The sequence below is a fragment of the Chelonoidis abingdonii genome, chromosome 19, assembly GCF_003597395.2.
Source record: "Chelonoidis abingdonii isolate Lonesome George chromosome 19, CheloAbing_2.0, whole genome shotgun sequence".
Lineage (NCBI taxonomy): Eukaryota > Metazoa > Chordata > Testudines > Testudinidae > Chelonoidis > Chelonoidis abingdonii.
In genome coordinates, this window is record NC_133787.1 from 7752551 (window position 1) to 7779719 (window position 27169).

The window sequence follows — 27169 nt, forward strand, 5'->3', positions numbered from 1 at the left end:
CTTGATCAGTGTTGGAAATTGTCCTGAAGTTTCTTTAATGCAGCTTTCCTTATTCCCAGTGCATCACTGTTATACAGATAGCCCAGTTTAGATCTTGTGTAGCAGTTAAAGTAAGGTCACCTCCATTGCTAAAAGGAGAGGGAACATATTTGCTCAACTCCAGGCTTTTGGATAATTTCTCATGACTTCAGCTTTGCAGAAGCTGTTGGTGCTAGAACTCATGAGTGCTACAAACATGAAAGTGATGGAGGAGGATTAGAGTGCTGTTCAGGGAGGCTGCATAGAATGCAGCTTTTGAGCCTCATGTTAGTCTGAGCTCAATTAAAGGATATTCTGTGTTTTAAGATTTGATGTGTCTTCTCTCAAATGGCAGAGATTCCCAGGATCAAATGGTGACACAAGTCAGGTGCAAGGAAAATCTCAGACTCTTCAATCTTCCATTGCAAGCTGATATGAGAGGAAGAGCTTGTTCTATCTGTCTTTGGGGAGCTGGAGTTCCTTGTAACCAAGCAGAAGGGTTTTCGATATCTGCTGTGGGTCTGCAGAGACATTGTCATCTGATTTGTTGCCTGTCTCCAGTCCTCTACCTCACAGGAAAAGGACAGGCAATCAGAACTCCTGCATGCGCTGAGGGCCATGCTCCTTACCCCTCTATATACTAAGGCGTGGGAGCACTAATGCAGAGTCCATCCCTTATTTCTTAGTCAGCTGGGAAGCCGCTGCTCTCTTACAGCTCTGCTTTTCCCTGCATCAGCCTGTCAATTGCTTAGTACAGTTTGCCTTCTAGGGACAATTGTTATCGTATATAATGTACAAAATTCCTCTTGTAATTTACCTCTATGGAACTCATCCTATACACGATCCTCGTACATTCACACTGGCATGAAAAGGTAAACAAGTGGTGCCAATAAATTGTACTTGAACAAGACCATCTCTCAGTCTGCCGAGGCCCCAGTGTAGGACACCAAGTGACCTGAAATGAGTGGGAGATGCAAATTAGTCAAATGGGGAAGCTAAAATGGTGTGGGGCTCCTTCCTCTAATGTAAATAACTTCTTCTAATCACAATTTCATAATTCTTTGTGAGGTAAATAATTTTCAACAACGAGATACCCAAGTGAGTAGCCGGCCCTCAAAATGAGGGACATTCAAGGTATGAACAAAACCCTGGGGCTGTTTCTCCCTCTTGGTGCTTTCATCTCGACCCCTTTTTGTTCACCGGGGATGGTGCTTCCTTTATCCCACTGTCCAAAAGTGCCACTCTCCCAGCCATCCCCTGGGTGGCTGCTTGACATTGGAGCACTCCTTCCAAGTGACCTACTTCAGCAATAATTGGCGTGTTCGTGCCTGGAGGAGGAAGACGTAGCGGTGCCTCTCTTGCTGTCGTTCCCTTTCCCTTGGATGGAGTCCATCCACAGAGAAGCTTTTGTGCTGGCCAACTCTGCCATGGCCAGGAAGAACTACTACGTGTGTTCTCGTGAAATCTACTGTGAACACCAAGGATCGTGGAGGAGTAACGGAACCCTCTGAACAAGACTTGCTGCGGTAGGAAAGAACTTCCTTTGCTGACGACTTCTCTTTCCCAGATATGCCCATGTTAGGGCCAGTGTAAAGTTAAGGTCCTGGCTGTTTATATATCCTGCTCTACAGGTACTTCATCAAACTCACTGGCAGCAGGGTGGGCCCAGCTGGCTTGGAATCTGTGCTTGGCAAATGTTCCTGCTTGGTCAGGGGGCACCAGCCATGAGCAGAGAGTGCCAGCCTCATACCATGTTTTTGCCAATTGCTGGTGAGAAGCTAGCAGGAGAGTATATGGAGCTGCCAAAGGAGAGCACCAAGTGGGCAGCAGTGTGCTCCCTTGCCAGAGGCCAGAAGGTTTTGTTGCCATTGCATGCAAGCCCTGCACTGTGTAGTGGTTAATTGCCTTGGCATGACCCGGGGGAGCATTGTAGAGTGCAAAGCAGTGGGACTAGCAATCCTAACAGTTCACATACTGAGTTGATAAGACAACTCCCACCTTTTCATGCTCTCTGTATGTGTATATATGTCTCCTCAATATACGTTCCATTCTATGCATCCGAAAAAGTGGACTGTAGCCCACGAAAGCTTATGCTCAAATAAATTTGTTAGTCTCTAAGGTGCCACAAGTACTCTTGTTCTTTTTGCGGATACAGACTAACATGGCTGCTACTCTGAAAAAAGTTCACATACTGTTTTTCCTGCCTAATGCAGCAATAATCTTCTGCTACAATGTGTATGTGAGGCTGTACCTGATACCTCAGGAAGATCTCATGGGTAGATCTCAGCATGCTCTGCCTGGGAGGCTGTTAGCCCCGTCTCAGGCAGAGGAACAGCCTGTGGTTAGTTTCGATGGTGCTCTATAGCTGATGTGTCTTTCTTCCACTACTTGGGATTAGTATGCCTGGCTGCAGAGCTGTGTATAGTAGATTAATAAAAGTTGTGGAGTATTTAGAATCAGATACGAGATAGCCAAGCCACATCCCCTTTTCTAGCCCCTCCCTGGGGAGAGTTCAAGGTCTTTCTCTTACCCTACATTTACTAGTGGCTTGTCCAGCCTTGTTCTAGATGTGTCATCTAATGGGGCTCTTCCATCACATCTCTTGGAATTGCACAGCCTAGTGGATCTCCCTGGCAAGAAGCTTTCCTATGATGCCATCAGTAATCGCCCTGTAGGCTGGCGAACAGATTCAGCACAAAAACCCCAGCGTCCGGCAGTCAGGCTCCCTGCCCAAGGGAAACTCTTGCAGTCACACACCTCACACAACTCCGAGAAACATTTTCCATCCTGTTTCTAGCTTAGTTCCTAAGCCAGATTGCAGGGCTGGGTTCAGAGTGGAGCATATGCTCCAGGAACAACAGGTTACTTGTGTGTGCCACAGTGGTTAACTCCTCATTTGCTAGGCACAGAGTAGTGCCTCTGTATTCTGTATGCCTCTCTCCTAACCCGGTAGGTTCCCAATACATCCAGTTAGTATTAACTCTCCCTCTATACCTTTGAGGCCCCATTACCAAGACAGAGAACACCAATGGCATCATAGTCAAGGGAAGCTGACAGTGGATTTTACTCCCTTGGCTACTACCCCCTGAATCTCAATAATGGCCCAGTTTCCTTGCAGAGCCCAAAGTTCTCTAGTGCAGCCATGCACTGCTCTAACGTCAGTAGAGTGCAGGAGCTTCTTTCCTTGAGGGGAGAAGGAGATTCTGCAAAGTGGCTCTTGCTAAATCTAGAGAGGCTCTTTATAAGGAAAAGAGAATCCAAGGGGAAAACATCCGTCTCTGTCCCCTGGTCTGAACCCAAATCCCCCAAGAGAGTTTCTCTGCCTGTTTAGATTCGGTAAGAATGCTGGGACTTCCTGCCAGACTTCTTCCTGGAGCAACTTTTTAATGGCCATGTCGCAGAGCCCATGGAAATGCTGACACTTCATTAGCTATTGCCGCAGTACAAATGAATTTTGGTCTAAAATATGCCCAGTGATACATTACCTTAACTTTCCTAGTCTTTGGAAATACACATAGGCAGATTCTTTTTGACGCTTTTTGAGCTGCTCTGGCAGTGCAAAGGGGCTGGATCTGGCCAGCTGAGAATTCCCTCAGTGTGTTCCCCATGCAGTCAGGCCCCATGATAGAGACATGGCTTGAGCATGGTGCACACTGACAATCCAGCGAAGACACCACTTTCCGGTACAATCGGACTTAGGTGGGACTGCAATTTGCCAATCAACTAATCTTCTCCAGTTGGCAGTAGCCCTCCTGTTGACATAGCGCTGTCTATGCCAGTGGTTAGGTTGGTATAACTGTGTTTCTCGGGGTGTGGATTTTCACGCCCCTGAGTGATACCGATGTAAATTTATGATGTAACCTTGGCCCTACTCCGTTTCCAGATACTTCTAGAGTCCCATCACTGCTGCTACTCACACAATGCCTTCCTACTTCTGGTTGCACCAGGTTCGAGAGCAATGTTTCTCAACCACTAGGTCACAACCCCCGGGCAGGGGTGTCTCATGAAATCCAAAATGGTGGCGGAAGGTGCAAGGCATTGAAAATTTTATTACAATCTAAAGCAAATCTCGCTTCCCACACACCATGACCCTTCCAGGTCAAATATTCTCTGCCAGCCTCTTGAAACACACACAAGTTATATTGGCTTAGTGTTGCTATCAGTGACAGATTTATTTTTCTCACTCCTACTTTTCCAGTAAATGTAAGGGGGTTGTGAACATTTTTTACTTTGAAAAAGGGGTCACCAACCTGAAAAGTTTGAGAAATTCTGGTCTAGAGTAAGACAGCTGTTTGAGGCCATGTCTACACTACAGGGATTATAGCAGCATGGTGATGGTGCTGTAGCTCTGCCGGCATAGTGTAGACAGACTACAGCACCAGAAAGAGTTTTCCCAGTGCTGTAGGAACTCCCTCTCCCCAAGTGACGGTAGGTAAGTAGAAGCATTCTGCTGTCAACCTAGCTGCGTCTACACTAAGGTTAGGTTGGCATAGCAACACTCCTGAACAACATAGCAATGCTGACCTAAATTTTAAGTATAAATGAGGCCTGAGTGTTTTGAGATTCTCCAGTGTGTTCAGACAGCTGTGTATCAGTACAGATACACTGGGCTTCTTATTTCTGTTTGGAGCAAGTTTTGCCTTACCAGAATGGTCACCTCCATGGTTTCAGCCTGTATACAAATGTGCTGTGTATCCTTTTACTTCAGGCGATTCTTTCTGGATGTTCTTCAAACATAAAGACTTGTACAAATTAAAAAGTATTCCTTGTTCCATGTTGCGGGTTTTTATTACCCATTAGGATTGAAACATATTGTTAGATTTTGGATCTCACTTTGGAGAATGAGCTTTCAGGAACATCTTCACAAAGACCATTTTTTTCAGTCTATTCGGACATGATCCTGAGAAGTTAATGGAATTTGTTGTTTAAATATGGTAATAACTGTTCATATGCACGGGTTTAACTGACTGCTACATTTGGGGTTGGGAAGGAAATTTCCCACTCAGGCTAAACCGCCAAAGTCCCTGCAAATAATACTTTCATTTGACTTCTAGGGAGTGATCAACTATTGTATTAGCTGGGCCAATGTCACATGATCAGTTTCTTACATGGGAGAGCAAATGAGGACCTCTCTGTTTGTGTACACTTTGGAAATAATAAAATTGTGCAAATTTGAATTACTCCACCTTTGTGGATGTGAAGAGTTGAGGATTGTTCTCCTTTTGCTATGTATGTGTGAAATCCTCGTTGCTGCAGGCTGCATCCTAGGGCCCAGCAGGAGACAAATATTGGAGACAAATAGATGGAAAACATTTTTGCAGAAATATTCACAAGCCCTCCCTGCTCCATTTATTTGCCAAAAGTTTGAAATGTATCCACCAGCTGCAACAAGTCTCTGTATGGTACATACACTTACGCCACTTGCAAAACAGACAAACTATCATGGCAAATGGGAAAGAAACTGAAAACCATGTGTGGAAGGTGGGAGATAGGTGATACATAATTTGGTTTCTCTTTGGATGCCTAGATAGTACAGTGATGAGTTAATTAGAAATGTACAGCTGAAATAGATAGAGACACAAGTAGAACAGATAGAGAAGTGGTATTATGATAGCATGCTTTTTAACTAAGGATAGGTTTCCATTTGAAGTTCTCTGCCAAAGGGCATAGATGTTCCCAGCACAGGATGAAATCTTTGTCTGCCTGTTGGAACAGGTACTTTTACAGTTCTGATCCCATTTTGGAGTGAGAATTACCGTTCAAATAACATTTTGTGGAAGGTGTGCATGTCAGGAAAAGCTTCAGCTCAAAGATTTGGTTTCTGATGGAAAAAACAATGCTATAAGACAGACTGGACTGCAGTTTGCCAATGAACCAAAGTCTGATGCATCATCTAGTCATTGGCTGATTTACCTTTGGTGCACAATTACAGTATTCCCCAAAGGTAAAGCCACACAAGATTTACCTGGTCTGTGAGTTTCTTATAAACCAGAAACTTGTTCCAGCTTTGGCATGGCTCACTGTCGACCAAACCCCAGGGCCAGACTGGTTTTGTCAAGATCTAAAACTTCTAATCTTTCCCTTTGTTTGAGCCCTATTGTCAAAGTGGGTGCAAGGTGAGCACTCACATGAAACAAAGTCAAGAAGACGCTTTAGACAAACTCCCTGTGACACCACAGCCATTAGGATCTTCTCAGCTGTGGACACAATCTCTCCATCTTGCAAAGAGCTGTATTTCCTTCTGGAGAGCCAGACAGAAAGATCACTTGGGAGCGGGGAAAATGAAAATTCAGCTTCTGATCTATGGTCTGTGGAACAGATGGCTGTTGCAGACTCATCTACGGCCACCTCTGAATAGAACAGGAAACATTTGGCTTGTAAATAATGTCTACACTTAGGTGAATTTATTCTGGATAACGCTGTGTTTTCTCTCAGGCTAACTTGGTTCGATAGCATTGTAGGCCCAAGGTCTCCTAGTTTCAAGTGCATTATTGGGAATAGTTTCCCTTTGTGATTACTGAAATCTTTAAGGGTGTATCTCTGTTAAAGATCTGATCCAAAGCCCATTGAATCTGATATTCGGAACAGGTCTACACTGTGGAAGGAATTCCAGGGAGACTACATTGAAAGGATGTGTTGTTTGTACTTACATTGTGCTAACGTGACAAGATCACTTTTGACCAAACCATTCTGAAGCATCCACACACACAACTGTGGTTGAACCCTGGCCTTCTGGTACTCTGGATGCACCTCAGTGTTTGCCCACTACTGCTGCTGGGAATAAGGGCTTGGGGGTCATTTCATAGAATCATAGGACTGGAGGGGACCTCAAGAGGTCATCTAGTCTAGTCGCCTGCAAAGTGAGGCTCTGGTGTTGTGGTATGGAGAAAGCAAGGCCAGAGGAACTGGTGGAGCTACAAGACTTGAGACTCCACATTCACACTATGGAGACAGGGTGCTAGATTGCACCGTGCAATAAATATGTCAGTTCTCTGCAGGGCTGAGGGATTTTGGTGGCTATGTTCACTTCACTACTCAGAAAGGTTTTGTTAGCTTCTGAAACCATGTCAGAGAAGTCATAGAATTTATGGCCAGAAGGGACCACCAGGTCATGTCATCTGACCTCCTGTATCTCACTGTCCACCTCCCTGCACCAACCAACATATGCCACATAGGAGTGCTGGGATGAGACAACAGATCTTTATTACTTGTCTCCAGTAGCTTGATGTGGGTCAGGCTTACACAGATTAATACCCCTCTCATATAACAGGAGTGAAGTATCTGCTAACTCTAGTGGTTCCTGTTGCACATCGGCCCCCTGGCCCTGAGCTAAAGCCCTCATCCCAGGTGTTGCCAAATGACTCTTCTGAAACACACTGGAGATAACTTGTCCATACATGGATATAAGGCATCATACTCATGTCACAGGCTCAAGGAAACCGGCCAGCGGTTTGCTGAAACACTGTAACACTTGTTAATTATTGTTACTACCTAATCTTGTGGACAGAGCCTCAGAACGGCTGGCTTCCTAGTAATAATCTGTATCTAATCTGGTAAAGAAAGACAGGTAGAGTGTTTAAAAAGCAGAGTAGTCCATACACTGTCCCAATGGGCTCCTCTCCTAGGCACAGAAAATGAACCCAGGCCTTCCCAAATGGAAGCAGTTCTTTTGAAATGGGGTACCAAGGAAAGGGCTTATCCTGGAAAAAATTAATGTGCGTTTGGTTAATCTGTTTTACTCCTGTTTATAGAGGTGACCCTTGCCTATTTCTCTGTGCTGAAGGGTGATTTTTACTTTGGATTCAGCAAATGAGAAGAGCTTTCAGCATTGATTATTAAATTCTGGGTTCTGGTAAAAAAAAAGTCTATTTCTTTTCATCTTCTTTTTCCAATGGTGGTGTTGCTCCTGGAAGAGGTCAGACTCCAAGTACCTTAAAAGATTGGTTGAAGTGGTATTTAAACAAAACAAAGTCATTTTTCTGTCTTTTCCCCTCTGAGCTCCCTCAAGGCCAGCAGGTTGCAGTTATACACACCTTTACATCACCACGTTTGGTCCGGTGGGTAGAAATTTCACTTTGTTTTCTGTGCAGCAGGGGAGAGCAGCATGTTCCATAAAAAAATCATACTCTTACCAATGGATAAGACCTTCATTTCTGCAGCAGCAATTTCCTGGTTTGTGGGCAAATAATGCCTAGCTAGCAATTTGCTCAATGGATTTCACCTTTTTTCCTGTTTGCAAATTTTCTGCAAGGAGCTTAACAACTGTCATAAATGTGTCCATTCTTCAACAAATAATTTCTAAATAAAATTCTTGGGTTTTAGACTATTCCGGAGAGGTTTAAGAGAATTCAATATTTGAGATTCAAACTTTGTTGGCTAATTGTAGCTAGACTGGATAAATTCATGGAGGTTAAGTCCATTAATGGCTATTAGCCAGGATGGGTAAGGAATGGTGTCCCTAGCCTCTGTTTGTCAGAGGGTGGAGATGGATGGCAGGAGAGAGATCACTTGATCATTACTTGTTAGGTTCACTCCCTCTGGGACACCTGGCATTGGCCACTGTCAGAGGACAGGATACTGGGCTGGATGGACCTTTGGTCTGACCCAGTACAGCCGTTCTTATGTTAAGAAAAACAAATGTTAGTGGATGATTCAGTTTCTGTGATTATTTTTTAAAATTTAATTATTTAAATTTAATTATTACTAATATATTCCTAGCTTTCCATAGCGCTTTTCAAGCCCTAGATCTCAAAGCATATTGCACAGGAGGTGTATGTATCGACACACCTGTTTTACAGGGCATTAAAATGTTCCACCCCCCTCAGTGCTGCTGAAAGGCATGTGGCTGACAGCCGTTTGAGACTCAAGATGCTGCTTTCTCCGTTGTGCCGGCACAGCAAAGGTGCTGACAGTGTCAGCTTCCTCCCTCCACTTTCCTGCCAGTGTGCCTCAAACCTGACCTGGAGGCCCTCCCGGCGGGAGCACAAGACAGTTCAGATTCTGTGTATTCCATCCTGGGCTGCTGGAGGATCAATGAGATTGCAATGAGTGTCACTGGCTGTGATATTTCATGGGACACACACGATCAAGCCCACCAAATCCATTTCACATAGGCTACCAGCAACCATCAGATGGCAACAACATCCAGATGCTTCTGCCCATAGTATTGATCGTGCAAGGTGTATTCTGTGGGCAGATCCCTGTGTCTGCCCAGAGCCACTCTGAAGCCAATAGCAATCTGCATAGGTGCAGGGGACTGTCTATATGCAATATAACATTCAGGCCTTGGGCTGGGAACAATTAGCTTAAAGTCAAAAGGCCTGCGATTCCCAATCTCCTGAGTCACATAGGGCCCAGATGTTCTAGTGCTCAGCTTTCACAATTGGGGCCAGACTTCCAAAAACACCCAGTATTCATCCAATAGGCTGAGTTCTCATCACAGTCTAGCCACTGATCCCAGGACCTAACTGGGAGCTGAGGTTTTTCTAAAAAATCTGGCTCCAATGTCCTTTGCTAGCTTTTTGCAACAACTCAAAAGGTGCAATAATTTGAAGTGGTGCCAATTTGGAAGGGGCTGGGGGGCATGTGCCCCCTCCCCTGGGTTTTTACACTGGCTCAGAGTTCCTTAGGGGACAGAGCTGAGGGGTGGCGGGGTGGCTGGCATGGGCGAACCACTTTTAAGCAGTGGTCCCGCACTAAATCAGTACTGCCTCCAGGGAGATCCAAAGCACGGCTACTGAAATTTCTGCAGCTGCCCTGCCGTAACGATGGAGGGGCAACTGAGTCAAGTTTCAGTGAGTGGCCTTGCAACCTGCCACATGGAGAATCTGTCCCTGGATGGTGGAGTGCAGTCCCACGTGGGTAAAAGAGAGGGGAGATTCCCTGGATGCAGAAGACCCAGGGTTCCTCTGTGTGTGGGTGGGGGAGGAGAATGGGATGACTTGGGACTGGAACTGGGTCCCTGCTGGGAGTGGGAGCTGGGATAGGGGGCAGAATTTGTCCCCTTCCCCCACATCCCCAAGAAATATCTGAATTGGCACCATCATGTTCTTTTTTCTTTCCCACCTCTTAATTAAAGAAAAATAATAAAATAACTGTAGTCTGAAAACCAGAAGGTGAAAGACCAGGATTACAGACAAACATTCTCTTTATTGAGCTACACATGAATTTTCCATTAGTCAGAGAAAGAGATTGGCAGTGTCTAATATATCACAGAAACCTCACTGATTGGTAATAGAAAGGCTTAGAAAGACCTGGCGCTTTATATATATATATATTTAGTTTCCTTTGTATTTAATCATTTTATTTTAAACAGGTGTGACTGGTTTTCTTCAGCAAAGGTAATTCTGAAAAGTGAAACTGTGACGATGTCTGATTACTAATCAAAGTAGAAATGACGAAGGATTGGTCATGAAAACGGTGGCTTTAATGTAAACACTACATTTGATTTTGTTTTTTGTTTTTTTGTGATTTTGTGTGTGTGTGTTTTAAACTTTTTAAACATTTTCTTTCTTTTTTTGTTTTTGGGTTTTTTTGTATTTTTTTTTGTATTTTTTGTTTTTTTCCGTTTGTTTTTGCAGCACAAACATCCCCACATGAGAGAGAGAGAGAGAGAAAACACCATTCACTAAAAGGAAGGATCAGAGGAGGAAAAAAGCAGCACAGAAAAGCATTCACTGGAAAGTTAAAAAAATAAATCAGAACAAAACAAAAAAAATCCAAACAAAAATAATCCCTCTAAGGTCTCCCAAACCAACCCCCAAAACAATAAAAGAAAGAAGAGGAAGCCTATCTGGTATGTAATACACAGTATTCTTCAGGGCAAATAAGTCAAGAGAGGGAGAATCTCTGGATAATTTGGCCGCTACAGGCCAGTGACAGCTGTGCTTTTTTGATACAAACCTGGAATGTGAAAAGAGACAATTCAGAACAAAGAGTCGTTATTAAACTAGGGGAAAAGAATAAATAAATATAAAGCAGAAAGACATCCCCTGCTGGATACCTGACCCACAGGCATGGTCTTGCATTGTAGTCTTATCACTCCAGGCTAATAAAGACCCCCCCCCCCGCCCCTTTTCGCTTTTTAAAGAGGCAGGGCACAAATAAACACAAAGAGGGAAATTAAATGAAAACAAACGCAAATTCGTTCCTGTTAAAATGAGGACTGGAGAAGAGGCGAATACCTCTTAGCACGGTTGCAAAAGATTTTTCTTTTCTTTTTTTTAAATAAAGGGGAGTAGGGGAAACAGGAAAGGAATCTTTTTTTTTTTCTTTTTTCTTCTTTTTTAGCTACAAAGCACATGGAAAAAAAGGTTTTTTTCATTTTTCTTTTTTTTCTTCCTTTTTAATCTTTTAGCTTCTAAATGTAAAGACTCAGCTAAAACCAGATCTACAGCAGTCTACGGAAACACACAGCCATCATTCCATGTTCAGAACATTATACATTGACTCAGTAAGGAAGGCTGTGTCTTATGCAAAAGGCCAAAAGGTCATGCTACCGGTAAGGAGAACGCCAACAGGAGAGTCCGTGAAGTGGTCTGGAGAGAGAGAGAGAAGGGAGCCCAGGCTTGAATACATTAAAAATCAATCAAGAAATCAATTAAATCATAGGGGGAATCCCTTACTGCCAAGTAAAACAGGATCACAATGGGTAATGTCCTTAACCCTGTTCAAAAATAAATTGCATCTCCCCTCCCCTGCCCAAAGCCCACCTGAAAGTGAGGTTGGCACTGACACACGGTTTGAGTTTGATGGGCAAATACATCCCTCCCCCTGCATGTGTGTGTGCATTGGGGTGTGATTGCCACTAGGGGCCCTCCTCTTTCTCACAGAACCCACGCTGGTAAAAAGCCCGAAGCTCTCCATCTTGTGCTTTAACTTGGGAGGAAGTTACATTCCACAAGTGAAGAGCTTGTTACAGAAAGGATGCTTTCCTGCTGCGTCCCAGTTAAAAAAAGTCCTAAAATATTGTGGCTTGGGTTTGGTTTTTTGTCCTTTTTTTTATTATTATTTTTTGTCTTTTTTTTTCGTTTGTTTTTGAAACCCACAAGAGCTGAACAGAACCGAGAGGCACTGAAAGCCCAGCCCAGGTGACCCAGACTGCAGTGCAGCACCAGCTGACTTACAGCTTCCTAACAGCAGTACCTAAAAAAATCCAGGAAGCTGGAATGGGGAGAAAGAAGAAAAAAAAAATTCCCCTTCCACTCTACACCTGAAGCCCCTCCCCACAAAGAAGAGTTAAAAAAGTAACATTACTGCTCTTTGTTTTAAGAAAACAATCAATTTTAAAACTCATAGGATACCTTAGGTTCAAAATGCGGGCAGACCATTTAGCAAATGCCAGCGTAATTTTTCTTGGCTTATTTAATTGATTTGATTTCTATGACTAGTGACAATACCAAGGAGGGCTGAAGCCTGTCAGAGAAATCAGTTCTGTCCACAGCTCTTTGAGACAAACTAAAAAGATTGTTGTTGTGGTTTTTCTTAATATATATATATATATATTTATATATATATAATTTGTCATTATGCTTTTTTATTTACCAGCTTGCATTATTAGTATAATGATTTTGTTTTTTGTCGTTTGATTCTGTTTTTGTTTTGCGCTTTTTTTCTTTTTTTAAAATTTTTTCCTCACGCCGTGATCATTACCAAAGGAGTTGCTTTGCTATACAGGACGAGAAGGTGTCAGTACAAGCCACAGCCTCGGAGGTTGTTGGCAATGATGATATCGGTGACAGCATCGAAGACCACCTGGATGTTGTTCGTGTCCGTCGCACAAGTCATGTGACAGTAAATCTCCTTGTTGGGGGAGCGGTTTTTGCTTTCAAATTGTGCTTGGATATATGCCGCTGCGTCCTCATAAGTGTTAGGGCCTGTGGGCAAACAAACAGGAAAAGAAAGAGAATCCCGTCAGAGGCCTTGCAGGCATGAGCACGCTCTTGGGGCAGTGGTTCTCAATCTATTTACCATTGTGGGCTGCATATGCAGCTCTCTGTGTTATATACATCCACACAACATATATACTACTGGTATAGCCCTGAGGCTGTCACATGGGCCGCAGCTGTGTGCTGATTGGGTCTCAAGCGTTGAGAACCACTGCTCTGGGGAGATCTGGAAGAAAAGGGCTGAGAGAGGGGTTGGTGTAATTTCCCTTAAAGTGATAAAGGGGAAAAGATGGGGTTGCGATACATGAAGAAGGCATTTTGCACTGCTTGTAGTTCACATTAGAAAACCAGGTCTCATCTGGCCACTCTCTTTTTCCCCAGAAGAGTCTATAGATAGCTGGAGAGCTAATGGGACAATAACATTGCAAGTGAAACATGAGCAACTGAGAAGAAAAGGGATTTCAAAGCTCTTTGGGTCAGATCCTCGCTAGTGTAAATCGGCTAGCTACATTGACTTATTTACACTAGCTGAAGATCTTGCTCATTGTTCTTGTTTTTAAACACTTATTTAACTCAAACACTTGAATGAACAGCTGGGAGGAATGAGCCTCCCTCTTAAAGATTCAGTATTCTACGTCCCTGAAAGTTATAGAAAGTTCCCACTCCAGTTCTTTGCATCACCAGGAGACTTCCAGAAAACCCAGGGAAGATGATGGTCCTGATATTTCTTGAGGTAAAAAATAAGCAGAAAAATTCAAAAGCAAACAAACTAGCCAAGCTTGAAGACCGCCTTTATCCTTTGCAAAGACACCCAAAAGGGCCCAGCCTGATGTGTGTTCTTATTTTGCTGGTCACATCAAAGATTAATGCACTGAAAATATCTTGGAAGCTCTGATATTTGTATCTCCAACTGGGAGTCACATTATCAATAGGGGGAGAACAAACAAAGAGATGGTGCGAGAGGAAAAGTATCAGAAAGTTAGTGCTACACCTGCTTTGTACCACACTAACTTTAATGCAGTTATTCCTAATTGACACCAGCGGTAGTGATAGCGGGGTCAGGTACAGTGACTTTGTGGGAACAGCAGGGAACTGCTAATCAGTGCGCATCAGTACAAACATGGAAAACGAAGGCCAGGTCTATACTACAAACCGACATTGGCATAACTACATCATTCAGGGGTGTGAAAAATCCACACCCCTGAGCGATGCAGATATGCCCACCTAATCCCTGGTGTAGACAGCGCTGTGCCAATAGGAGGGCAGAACTAAAACCTCTTGGGGAGATGGATTAACTACGCTTCACTAAAAGCACTACAGTGCAGCTTTTTAAGTGTAGACCTGTCCTAAGCACTAATAGTGCTTGATTCAGCCAAAGCTACAGCCAGCCCCCAGGTTACTACAGTCCAAGCCTTGCTGGGGAATCTCACTATTTTGCCCTGGTTAGTGCATTGGGAAGAGAAACTGGGCCCATGGAGATCATCTTGCAACATGTTGATCCTTTCCACAAGGTTACAATGGGAACAAATGATTACGGTTGAGTCCATGTAACTACTGCTACAAGCTGAAATGAAAACATATTTCAAGGCTTAAACGTGAGCTTGATTTTCTGCATTCCACCTGCAACTCAAATCCCTACAGCAAACCTGGGAGCTGCATCCCCATGCTCCTTCTATTCCTGTAGTGGTTAGAGACACAAGGGAACAGGGAAAGCAAAGAACCACGAGGCACCAAACTCGGATTTGGACACTAGGCGTGTATGCACAAAGGTATTTAGACTCCAAGCTTCCATTGAAATCGGTGGTGGTTCCTCAATACTTTTGTGAATCTGGGCCTAGGCACTCATTATACTCCCAGTTACATCACTTCATAGACTTCCTCTGGGGTTACACCTGCTCCAATCCATCTGTTAGTCTATAAGGTGCCACAGGACTCTTTGCTGCTTTTACAGATCCCGACTAACATGGCTACCCCTCTGATACTCAAGTATCTAGCAGTTCCAGCAATACCCAGTAAGTGGATTATTATGGTCAATGCTATTACAATGGACACTGTAATAACCTGTGAGAAATGGAGGTTGCCTATGAATCACATCAGTAGCAATTCACAGGGTATCAGGCGCTTCTAATAACCACCCTACAACACTGACCACCAGAGCCAGTTTCTCCTCCCTTGGTACAATGGAGTTACTCCTGATTTACATCGCTGTAACTGAATCAGGCTTGTAACATTAAACAAATAGATCAGGGGGAATGGACTGGACAGGAGCAACCAGATGCAAAACCAATGGACACTCAGCTAAGCACTGACTAATTAACATTAACTACAAGATGGCTGCAGAGTGGTGTTCCGTTTTGATGGACAGCCCTGCCTGTCCTGCACAAAGAGGAAAGCAGGAAGAATTGGATGGCTTGGGGCATTGGCAAGGGAATGATGATGGAGACTTTCCTCTTCAGTTTGCTTGTTTAAATCCAACCCAGCTTTGCAACAACTGAAGAAAGATGCTGCCATGGTGGAATGAGCAGATGGTCTCCAGTAGACAGTTAACCACCCTTTCTAGTGATCAGACAGAACTGGGAGCCCAAGAACTGATGGCAACACATGGAGACTGATCTACTTTGTCACTCTAGCAGTGGTCTGTTCTGGTCAGTGTTAGCAGAGTAGATTGCTGTGCAGCTCTGTCCTGTACTTTCCCACAGTTCAGGGGGGTTGAGATTTGGGGTTTCGGTTTCTTACAGAGATGAGGCCAACTACTACATTTTAATCAGGATCCAAACTTTTCCAAAGAGGGGAGACACCCAGTTTTCAGATTGGGCCCGTCTCTACGTCGGGGCTTTGCTCTCCAGGGCTGTCATGGCTGTATCATTCAGCAGCACTGACATTCACTAACATGTGGCTAAGAAGAAAAATAAATTGAACAGGAAGTTTGGCCGGACATGGAGTTGATATGTGAAGATGGCTCAGAGTGACTCTTCTGCTCACTTGTTCAGAACAATGGTGCTTTTGTCGCGGTGAGATGAGACCCATCTAATTAAACTATAATGTTCCTGGTGGAGGCATAGACGGGGTAAGAAATTGCTGCTAGGTTTATTGAGCGTAGACTCTAAGGCCATCACCATTATCCGTATTACCAACCAAGAAGAAGGAAGTTTACACAAACCACACATGCAGCAGAGACCTGCTGCTGCTGCTTTCTCAGGACCTTCCAGGGACATCCTGTTGTGGCTCATGTGAGTATGTTGGAGGCAGTGAACAGTGTAGCCAAGGAATGAAATGCCTGCACTCAAGAAGCCAGAGTATAGCTTCTGTTCCAGCTGCTTAGTGGCGCTATGGCCTATCTGGGAATTTCCTGGTGTAGACAGGACCAAGTGTAGACAGAGTGGTTCTAAGCCAGGGTGATTGAGACCCTCCTTCCCTTCCCATAGTGGTGCGTGTGTGTGTGTGTGGGTGTCCTGGCTAGATCTCAGCTAAATGGGAGGGGAGCTGCTCTGAACCATCTGTCCTCCTACCTCCTGGCCAGAGGCTTTGGCTAGGATATCCCTGTGCTCCCCTATTGTTGGCTGTTGTCATGGACACTTGAGGCTGTGGGCAGATGGTCAGAAATCAGAGCAGCCTGACCTATGCCTGACTCTGCAATCTGGGGGCTGCAGTAGTGGCGTATAGACTGGGTTAGCTATACCAGGCCAACAGAGAACCCCAAATCTGGAATGCACATAGGACAGACCCTATCCAGCCGTGAGGCATAAGGAATCGGCAGTGAGAGCAGGCGACAGGGGTTAAAGTAAACCGAAACAGGAGGGGGACCTTTGCTTTTAGCAGCATCCCCACTCCGGGCTCCCCCTTACGTCTAACCTCTGAGTAAAAACAACGAGGGAAAAACCCACTGTCCCTGATACCACCTTCTGGCACTGTGAGATAGCAGTGACAGGTACCCGTGCAGCTCCTTCCCCACGGGCACCTTCCTTGGCATCTTCCTGCTTCCTACTAACTCAGTCCAGTGCAGGGTAACTCTCTTCCCTCCCTCTAGACTTTCTGGGAGGTGGCTCTTTAAATTTGGCAGAGCCAAGCAGCTGTAGCCCTAAGGTGGCCATTTTGTAACCTGCAGCTGCTTCCTGCATCTCCTTTTTTTCAGAGCTGGTAAGTGCCTGTTACGTTGCCCCTTGCTCCTGATTGCAGATGGCACATTGCAACATCTATCTGTCTGTCTGGACTTGGGCTGCCAAACTCAGTCATCTTTGAATACTCGCCCATGTAAAGTCACCAGGTGTCCTGTTTTTCCCACAGACAATCCCATTTTCCAGTAGTCAGTCACGGAAATTTGGAACCTTATAACAGGACTCTTCAGTGTCTTATTTTGTATTCAGCACCCTCTCCAGCAGGGGGTGCTGCTGTGGCTGCAGGAAGCCACACCCTCCAGGTCCTGCCATGGGGAGAGCACTGGCAGCTGTGATTCCAGGCACGGGCACCACCCTCATCAGGGGCTGCTGGCAGGTGGTGGCATCACCCAAGCTGACAAGAGTGAGGCCCTGCCTGTGGTAGACCCAGCCCAGGAGTGAGGAGAGAGGACACATGTGGACTCCCCACTGGGGAAGAAGCACCAGGCTCCTTTCTAGGCAGGGGTAGGGGAAATAGCCCCTTGACTAGGGCAAGAGAAAGCTCCACCCTCCATCGGCAGCCTGGTCCCATCCAAGTGACAGGTCTCACCTCTTCCCTGGCCAGTCTTCAGTGACAGGCTTTTGAGGGTGCATTTTGAGAACCTCATCACTTTACCCAAGCCAAGGGGTGGGTGGAGGCCAGCGTTGTCTTGGGCCCATTTTGAGGTCCCACTCTACATGCTACTGCAACAGTTTGTACTGTGTAAATGAAATGTCCAGAAGGGCCTGTGTTTGCTAAGGGGCCTATCGGGCTCCTACAGCCTATTAGGGCAGGACTCAAAGTCTTTGTCAAATGGTGGCTTGATGATCAGGAGAGAGTGGAGGATCAGTTGTTACAGCTGAAAAATACATGTTATTCACTAAGCAGCTGATGATGGTGAGAGCGTCAAGGCCTGGCCCTTTGCTGAAATGCCCCAAGCCAATCATCTTCTGAAGAGCTGCTATTATCTGGAGATTTATTTTCCTTTTCAAGCTCTCTTTCTCTGGCTCCGTTCTTTTATTTTAATGTTATTTCTTGGAGGAGCAAAGATCCTCATGTTAGATCACATCTAAAGGAGAGAAGGTGGTCAGCTTAAACCTCAGAGGGATTGTACCTAGTCTGCAGTGCTGTATCCTAAACAGGATGTTGCCATTTTCTTGGGAAGGGGAACACAGCTGGGGCCCAATTAGCCTGTTGGCTGCCTGCATCCAAATCCCAGGGAAGCCCATATGAGGGGCTGATCAGTTCTCAGGTGGGTTGGAAGGTGTAATCAGCAGTAGTACACAAGATAATGTGGATTATAAAATGTACAATGGAGCATTAATCTGATTTGGACACAAATTTGCCACCCATGGAAAAGCCTCTATGCCAGCCAGAACACTCCTTCAAGGTCCAACTTAACTCAGGAAGGGCCTGTCTTTCCTAAAGCTCTTCCTCTGCCTTCTCTTTCCTCACCTGCTCCCCCACTCTATTGGCCCTGCTCCACTCTGCTCAGCATCTTCTTTGAGCACCCAGCCCATCCTCTGGAGAAGTGCAGAGCTGGGGGGAAGGGGTGAAAGAGAAGAGAAGGGGAAGGCTATATAAAAAGCTGAAGTCACTTCTCCTTCCAGCTGAGGGGGGGCTATGGGGGATGGATGTGCAAAAGGATTGTTAAACAGGTGCAGCTGATTATCGCCTCCAATCCATCCAGGGGTTACCTCAGGACCAGTGGAACTGTTCTCTTGGGAAGATTCATCCTGACGCTGTTACTTGTATTTGATTTGTTTCCACCTTGTTACCATGAATCTATTTGCTAAGTATGTGCTGAGACACGGCAGGGTATGCTCTGCTGTACACACCCAACCAGTGAGTGGTGATGTGTGGGTGCACCTCATGGGTCAGTGCACCCACAGCACCATCCCTGGACTGATGTAAAATGAGCATCCTGTCAGGGGAGAGCCAATAAGCGGAAGAAATGTCCAACAATGTTGTTGTACTGAACAACTACATAGGTTTGTATGTTAAAAGCAAGAGCAAGGGCCAAATGATTCGTCGGTGGCATGTCCTAAGACCAGTTTGATTCTAGTCACTAGTCCTGCTTCCTGGACTGGCTGCGGCTAGGAATGAGGTGAAAGCAACAGGCTGAATCCCTCTGAGAAAGGTACTGAGGCCCAGGTTCTCAAAGGTATTTAGGTGCCTAACTCCCATTGATTTCAAGGCATCTAATTACCTTTGAGGATCTAGGCCTGAATGTGCTATAATCGCTCAGTAATAACTCTTCTAACGCCTGAGGGGTATGATGGGGTGTTCACCCCCGACAGGGCCCCAACAAGTGAAATAGGCTAATTAACCATACAGGCTGCGTCTGGGGGAAAACCAGGGCCTGAGAGGTAGGGTGACCAGATGTCCATTTTTAAAGGGACAGCCCCACATTTAAGCTCTCCTGCAGGTGTCCTGCCTTTTTCTTAAAAACAGGCAAATTGTCCAGTATTTTCTATATCCTGCCCCCATCAGTACTGGCAGGTCTGCTGCTTGCTGGATCCCTGCTCACCTGCTACTAGCGGTGGTTCGGTGGGTGGGCGGGGATCCAGTGGCCAACACTGGGAATGGGGGTATATGGCTGGAGGCGAGGCAAAGCTGCAGTGCACAGGGCTGGTCGCTCCCCCCGATGGTTCGTCTGCGCAGCCCCTGGTGTGTGCCAGCTCTTGACCAGCAGGGCCCCACCTCCCGTCCCGTTTCTGGCTGGCACTGGCTGCAAGCTGCAGTGGCTGGTGAGTGCGGGCAGGCGCCAGGCAGTAGCTGGTTACATGTCTCCTCTGCTGCCCATCCTTTGGCCCTTGACATGTGCCCCCTCTTGCTGTCCTCTCTGCTTTGCCCCTTCACCCTCTGCCTGCCCTGCCATGCCTCCATATCCCCCCGATGGGTTGTGTCCTGCTCCCAGGGCTGTGCGGAGGACCAGTCCCTGCTCGGAGCGCTCAGCTCACCAGCAGCCTGGCTGGCAGGTTCCTTCTCTAACACACTGGGCTGGTGTCCTGGGAAAGCCCAAGACGCTCTCGCCTGGGGTGCTGGCCAGGAGGAGCTGAGCCCTGCATGTACCAAAGCCCTGCACAGCCCTGGCATGGGGCAGCCTCTCCGCCCCTCAGCTAAGCTCTGGAGAGGAGGGGGAAGCAATTTCCAGCCTGTTCATGCCCCAAATCTACAGGCTTCACTGCAGCCCCCTGGGCAGGGGCTTAGCACCCTCTTCACTCCCCCCACACCCAGGGTCCTGCCCCCAGGGAGGGTGCTCCATCCCTAGGCACCCACCCCTGCTGAGCCAGCTCTCTGGCCTGGTTCACTGCAGCCCCTGCAGTGCGGTTCCCTGGGCCCTCGTGCACAATACATCCTTAGGGCTTAACCCCTTCCTGCCTGCGCTTTAGCCAGAGGGTAGGAGGTGGTTGGGTTATGTCAGTGGCCAGTGGCAGCCTGCAGGTCTTAACTGCTTTTCGACAGTGTGTGGCCAGGAAGGGACAAGCTGCTTCCAGCCATGGAGGAGCAGGGGGGGCGCAGAAGATGAGCTCTGCAAAGATATGGGCCAGGTCATCCCTTCCCCCACCTGCAGTTGGAAGCAGCTCCCATCCCTTCCCTCCTGCACAGTGCCAAAAGGCTGCTGCTGGCCACATTCTGGTGTGAATCCTGGCAGAAATCTGGGGAGTTGGGGCACGTGACCCTGCGTGCCCCTCCACGTGTTGCCTTGGGAAGATGTGCAGCACCAGGTATCAGGGTAGGCGGAGGCATCCCGGGGGCTCAAGCATGGAGGGCAGAGAATGCCCAGCAGGGAGGGTTGATCACCTCCCCATGTGAGAGAGGTGGGTGTGTGTGTGACAGAGACCTTTCCCTGTGTGAACCCTAAAGCCTTAAAGATAAAAAGGTAAATAAAAAAAATCCAACTCCGCAGTATTTCTTTTTAACAAGGGCTCAGTCAACTTGATGTTAATTTGTTTGTGTCTACTGCATAGTTCTAACTGATTGCCATTGAACTCATTTGAATATGAGTAGTTTTTCCAGGTGTCCCATATTCACCACAGGCAAATATGCTAACACTACTGATAGGCCTAATGGCTGATGAAACCCAGCTGGGGGAGGAGCTTGGCTAGGCTTATAAACAGAGGCAGTTGGTGATCAGAGAAAAGGGCTGTAAGAAGGTGATCTGTGGTCACCCCCCAGAGAGGGGGGGAGTTGGCTAGGGACAAGGAGGAGTTCTAGGGGGACAGTAAGCCTTAGTATCTTGCCTTGGACTAAGCCTCTGGCAGGAATTGAGAGGGGTGAAGTAGCCACAGGAAGTGGAGGAAGCTGCAGGGGTAAACCCAGAAATGGGCCAGAAGATAGAGAAGAGGTAGGGAAGAGCTCAGGGACAGAGCAACAGGGCTGGTGCTTGAGCAGACTCTGGTTGCTGGGTATAGGGTCCCTGGGCTGGAACCCAGAGTAGTGTGTGGGCCTCAGTTCCCCTACTGGCCACTGGGAAAGTGCCCCAAACTTCAAAGTGGATCAGAAGATTGACTAAACCACAGACAGACGATTTCTCCAGTGGGACTTTGATACCCCAGAAGGGGAGGACTACAGTGACCTGGCTGGAGGGCTAAGGCATGAAGAGGGAGCACCTCGAGTTCAGAGAGAGACCGGGGAGCAAGCAACTAATGGAGAAGGCGTCAGACCAGGTGAGAGCTGATCCCCAGATGTAGCCACAACGTGGTGCCCTGGAGGTGTAGAAACCTGTTTCAGGGGGCAATGGAGGATAATTTGATAGACAGCAGTCCATTCCATTCAACCCTTATTCCTGACCAGAACAAAGGAAGACCCTGTTGGTGAGCACTAGGCAGCATTGGCTGTGTTAGTCCTGGCATCAGAGAGAACGACCAGAGGGTCTGTCTGTATCCAGCAGTCTTGTTAGAGAATCCCCTTCATGGTCGCTAAAGCCGAGCTCTGGAAGGGAGATTTCAGAAGTGTGCGAAATATTTACAACACACTTTGAAACCTTCTGCATCTTGAGCAGTTTTGCCTCTTGTTGCCAATTCAGAATTGTTTCTTGGTTTCCAAGACCTTTTCATGCTATTTTTTCCAAGCCAAGCTGTTTTCCCTGGGCAAACCTGGAATTTTATGATATCACAGCTTTTGGCCTGCAGAATGCCTTTCTCCTGAAATTCCACGCAACCTAACAATTTCCAAGGGAATAAATATGTGAGAAACAAATTAGCACCACATTTTGTAAAAACATCCCCATGCTTTCTAAGAACCACTGGCCCAGTCCTGCAGCCTTCCCACACGTGAGTAAGGGCTGTAGGCTAGAAACCTTACTGAAGACAGGAAATAACACAGTTTAAGAAGTATGCGGTGTTATTGTAGCCATGTTGATCTCAGGGGGTTACCGAGACGAGGTGGGTGAGGGAATAGCATTTATTGGACCAGCGTCTGTTGGTGAGAGAGACGAGCTTTCATGCTTACCCAGAGCTCTTCTGCAAGTCGGTTTAAGAGGCGCAGCCATAGGGCTCAGTGTATAACTGGTTCTTCCATAGACAGCGAGTGTTTCAATGAAGGACTTGAGTCCCTTATGTGGCCCATTGATCTGCCAGTCATATGGGCTTAACTTTCTCCCCCCTTAATTTTTTAAAGATAAATAGGATTTTGCCATTAATAAATAATTAAGAAGAGGGATAAACTATTTTGTTCTGGTTTGTGACTGAATCGCAGAGAAGACTTTTATGTTCATGACTCATAATCATGTCCTCTGCAAAATTCAAACGTCGTCCTCATTATTCAAGAAGGGGAATGATTGGCCAATCGGACTGCTCAAATGGCTGACCGTTCCTAACTGTGTAATTGTGGGTGGAAGCCTCATCTTCCCTCTGCTCTGGGGCTGGTCCATTTTAACTACTGGAATGTTCCACATTAAAGGCTTTTTTCTTCTTTCTGTCATCCGCATAGTGTGGGAGTTATGTACTTACCCTGCATTCTGCCCTTTAATGTGCATGGATCTGTATGTATGGATTTGATTGAGGGTGAGGGTAGCATATGATTTAGCTGAATGACATGTGAAAGTGTAGTTAGAAAGTCCCTCTGCAGCACGCACATAGGCTAAAGAGTGTAAAATAATTCTGCCAAAGTCTGTTGTGCTTTTCACTCCTTGAACTGGCTCACTCTCCATCTGTTTGGATGGTAACATAACTAACACTGGATTTTTGCTAAAGATGCCAATTCTGGGGGCAAACCATTCACTTTGGCACCATGGCCTGGATGGATGAGTATGGGACTTGCAGTTGGAATGTCCTGCGTCCTCTGCTTTTGTTTTGATGTGGAGTCTTGGGCAAGAGACCAGAAGGGCCACGTGATCTAATACAGTAGGTGAGACAAGCAGCTGGGGAAATATGCCTTCGAGACTCAACTCCACCACTGACTTATTGTGGGTCTTTGGGCACTTCTCTGTGCTGTAGTTTCCTCATCTGTAAAATGGAGGTAATCATGCTTATCTCACTGGGGCAATGTTGATTATTTAAAGATTGTATGTTGCTCTAAACATGCACGTAAAGTTCTCTCTGTACATGTATCAATCTGAGATCTCTCTATATACGAGACCTAATTTGGGAGGCAGATTATCCAACATCTGCCTACTTACGAGGTTCTTACACCTGACATCTAGTACTGGCCACTGTTGGAAGCCTGATACTGGTCTAGATGGACCACGTGTCTGATCCAGTCTGGTACTCCTATGCTTCTGTCGGAGAGACAGGTCTGCTGTATGTTTGTCAAACTTTTAGGGTTTTTTTCACTATAAAATTCATTGGATGTTGCTCCAGTAGCAAGATGGCTGGGATGACAAGACTCCATCGTGAACTTTTAGATAATGTAGCTGCCTATCATTTTAATGCAGTTCGGTTTTGTTAGGGTTTAAATTGTTTGGTAAATGTTATCAATGGGGTTTAATAGTTTATATTGTATTGTAAGGGATATTTATTTGACTTTTCTCATAATTTCTCACAACAAACAACTTAATATCCATTAAACTATTGTGTGCCATGAATTTCCCTTAAAAAAACAAAAAATCACCTTTTGTCATTTTTTTTTCGCTCTGACAACCAACCAGCTGTAGCCAAAGCAAACACCAGAAGTTGGATTGGTCTGAAGACCCCACCCGCTCAAAGAAGGGGCCATATTGTCAGTAGGTAACTCAGGCCCCAGTCCTGCAAACACCTACTACACATGTAGCAAACTTTACAACCCTGAGTAGTTCCACTGAGTTCAGTGGGATGACTCACCATAGTAAAGTCAGGCGTGTGTGTAAGTCTGACTGGGATGACATGACAGGGTTGCCTGCTATAGCTGGAGAGTAATCTCAGTGACCTAGGAGGTCCCCATGCGAAGTCCCCCATGTGAAGGACTGGGACCTTACAATCATTGGCTGGTGATTCCCTCCGAAGTTAAACCTACTAAACATATCAGAAGTAGATCCATGAGCAGAGTTTGATCATGAGCTTATAAGGGAGGAGGAAAAAATATTCTTAATGTTACTACAATTAATATTGTTCTATTGTCCCATTAGTTATTGGTGGAGTTCTGTATTTTGGTGCTTCATAAGTTCACATGGTGTCTTGAGGTTTGCGTGTCAGATTGACAGCATAGGACCATTCAGTGTTACCCCCACAAGAACTGTCCATAAGACACCCATCAATACTAACAGAGAGACCCCTCAAGGCACCATATAACTTCTCACCTGCACCCCAGTATTGCAAGGTTACTTCTTTCGTCTATTGCTTCCTGACTGGTAGGCTAGGCTTGTGCGAGTCATGACACATACCTGTATATTCAGGGAAGCAGATGGTCAGAGGTGATTTCTTGATCTTCTCGGCAAATAGGTCTTTCTTGTTGAGGAAGAGAATGATGGAGGTATCGATGAAGAATTTGTTGTTACAGATGGAGTCGAAGAGCATGAGAGACTCATGCATGCGGTTCTACACCAGGAAGCAGGTCAGAAAGAAAAAGAGAGAGACAGGCAAGAGAGAGAGAGAGAGAGAAAGAAAAAGTTAGATTTAGGAAAGGAGACTGTTTACCAAACCAAACTCTGGGAAACGGTTAGAAAGCACATTTCTAATACAGGACACTCATATAACACAAGACAGTTACAAAAGACAAGGAGACAGTTTTATTCTCTTCAGATCAAATCCACTTGCAGTTACTTAGTATTCAACAGAACAGAATCCTAGTAGAATGCACAGGACAGCAACAGAGCCTCCCATGATGACACAACCTACCATTTGCCATTCTTGATTGGACCAAAGGTCTGCTTCTAGCCATGACCACTACCTGAAGCTTCAAAGAAAGGTGAAAAGCCCCCCATAATGTATCTGACCACCTGTACCATGCAAAACATGGAGGTGGAGGCATACACTTCCTGAATCTTGCAGTTATCCATGGGTGCCCAGAAGCACGACATTTCATTAGTCTCATCTGAGTCTGCAGAATTACAAATTGTTGTTATTGGTCATAAAGTGATCTGTCTTGCTTTCAAATTCAGGGGAACTAGAAAATGGTGAGGACTGGAGAATAAAGCAGACTGTAGGCTCTTCCTCACCCCTATCAAATCAACCTATTTATTGATTCATAACCAAGTCCTTCCTCAGATACCCAGGCCCCATGTTGCACGGCCTGTCTTTTCTGCTAGGTGGAATGGTGTAGCCCTCACCTTCTACATGAGGCAGAGAAAACAGAAGCTTCCATGCTCAGTTATGCATCTTGCTGGGCATCCCTATGCAGTGATGAGCAGAGTTTGCTGTTTTTTCCCCATCTCAAATGAGGACAAAAAGTCAAAATCTCAAATATTTTTGAACTGAAAAACTGGATTTTTTTGGTCTCAGGTCAGTTGTAACTTTTTTTTGATTATTTTTGAAATGTTTCATTTCGATTGACCTTTTTTTGTCTTTTTTAACCCTTTTGGTCCAGTCTGACTAGCTTACTTTTTTTTTTTTTTTTTTTTAAATGGAAAGTTGTTCTGAACCAGAATTTTTTCATTTAGACAATGTTGAAACAAAACATTCAAACAATTGACACTTTTTTCTTCTCTTTTTCTGAAATGGAAAATTTGTCAAAACCCAGACCTGTTTCCAGAGCAGTTGTGGTTGTGATGAATCAGTTTTTTTTCAATGAAAGAAATCTGTCAAACTTCCCAGCGAGTTTTATTGGTGACTGCTCAATTGCCTACCTCAGCTGAGCAGCAGCTGGTCTGGCATTCACTCTGCAGGGTAGCATACGTTTTCAGTTGCATGGGGAGAAAAGGGTACAGTGGTGAAACTCACTACTGCAGGAATGTCAGATCAGGGACTACTGAAGAAATTGAGGTGTGTATTGAAGTAGCCCTGTGCTCCCACGGTGCACATAGTACTTATGTATCAGTCAGTAGATGCCAGCCAGCCAAGTAGCATCAGACACATGGTATTACTCCTCTATAACCACAGTGAGCTATATTCATGCTAAATACACATCATGGTGATGCTCCTAGTTTTGAAAGGAGCGGAGGTGTTTGTGTCAGCGCTATCCCATGCCCTTGTCCCCCTTGAAAGTCTTCAGTCTGTCTCTGAAAATCTCCTAGTAACAGCAGGATTTGTAAAGAGTCCGGACCCTAAAGGATTCAACACATTGAAGAAGTAAAATGAACCAAACTTCTGTTCATTGGCCAGTGTCCCAGCCCTCCTGATGTCACTCTGCTGGGGGTTACATGAGAGACGGTGCTCGTAGCGGGAAGCTCTTCAGTGCCAGGATTCTGACGCAGAAGCTTATTGACCCAAACAGTTTGACTGTGCCAGGCTGGGGTGTGGATCTACCCCACGCGAGCGTGCGCACCCTGCTGACGCGTGCTAACAGTTCGTTTGAGCTAGTCCCGTTAACGAACTGTTATTGTGTCAGCAGAGTGCACACGAACACTTAGATCATGCTGGGTTACTGTGGAGTAGAATCACCCCCAGCTTGTCGCAGTCTTATTGTTCGTGTAGACAAGCCCTAAGAGAGATTTTTAGTGAATCTCTCTGTATCGGACGCTACTCCTAACACTGCGTTCGGTGGCTTCTCAGCAGCTTCTTAATTAAATGTCCCCCTCGTAATCTGGTGAGGGTCACATGAGGTCTGTGTTT

The 27169-nt window shown here is 45.7% G+C and overlaps 1 protein-coding gene across 1 annotated transcript in view; it reads right to left on the bottom strand.

Annotated features, from left to right (window-relative positions):
* Nucleotides 1-10134: 10134 nt before the first annotated feature.
* GNAO1 (G protein subunit alpha o1) overlaps nt 10135-27169 on the bottom strand; it is a 310003-nt gene continuing 292968 nt past the window's right edge. The window contains exons 7-9 of the mRNA XM_032785771.2: nt 24844-24997; nt 12670-12893; nt 10135-11555 (exon numbers count right to left, since the gene is read on the bottom strand). Of these exons, the coding sequence (XP_032641662.1) occupies nt 12706-12893; nt 24844-24997 (342 nt within the window). The 3' untranslated portion in view covers nt 10135-11555; nt 12670-12705. The remainder of the gene's footprint in view (nt 11556-12669; nt 12894-24843; nt 24998-27169) is intronic.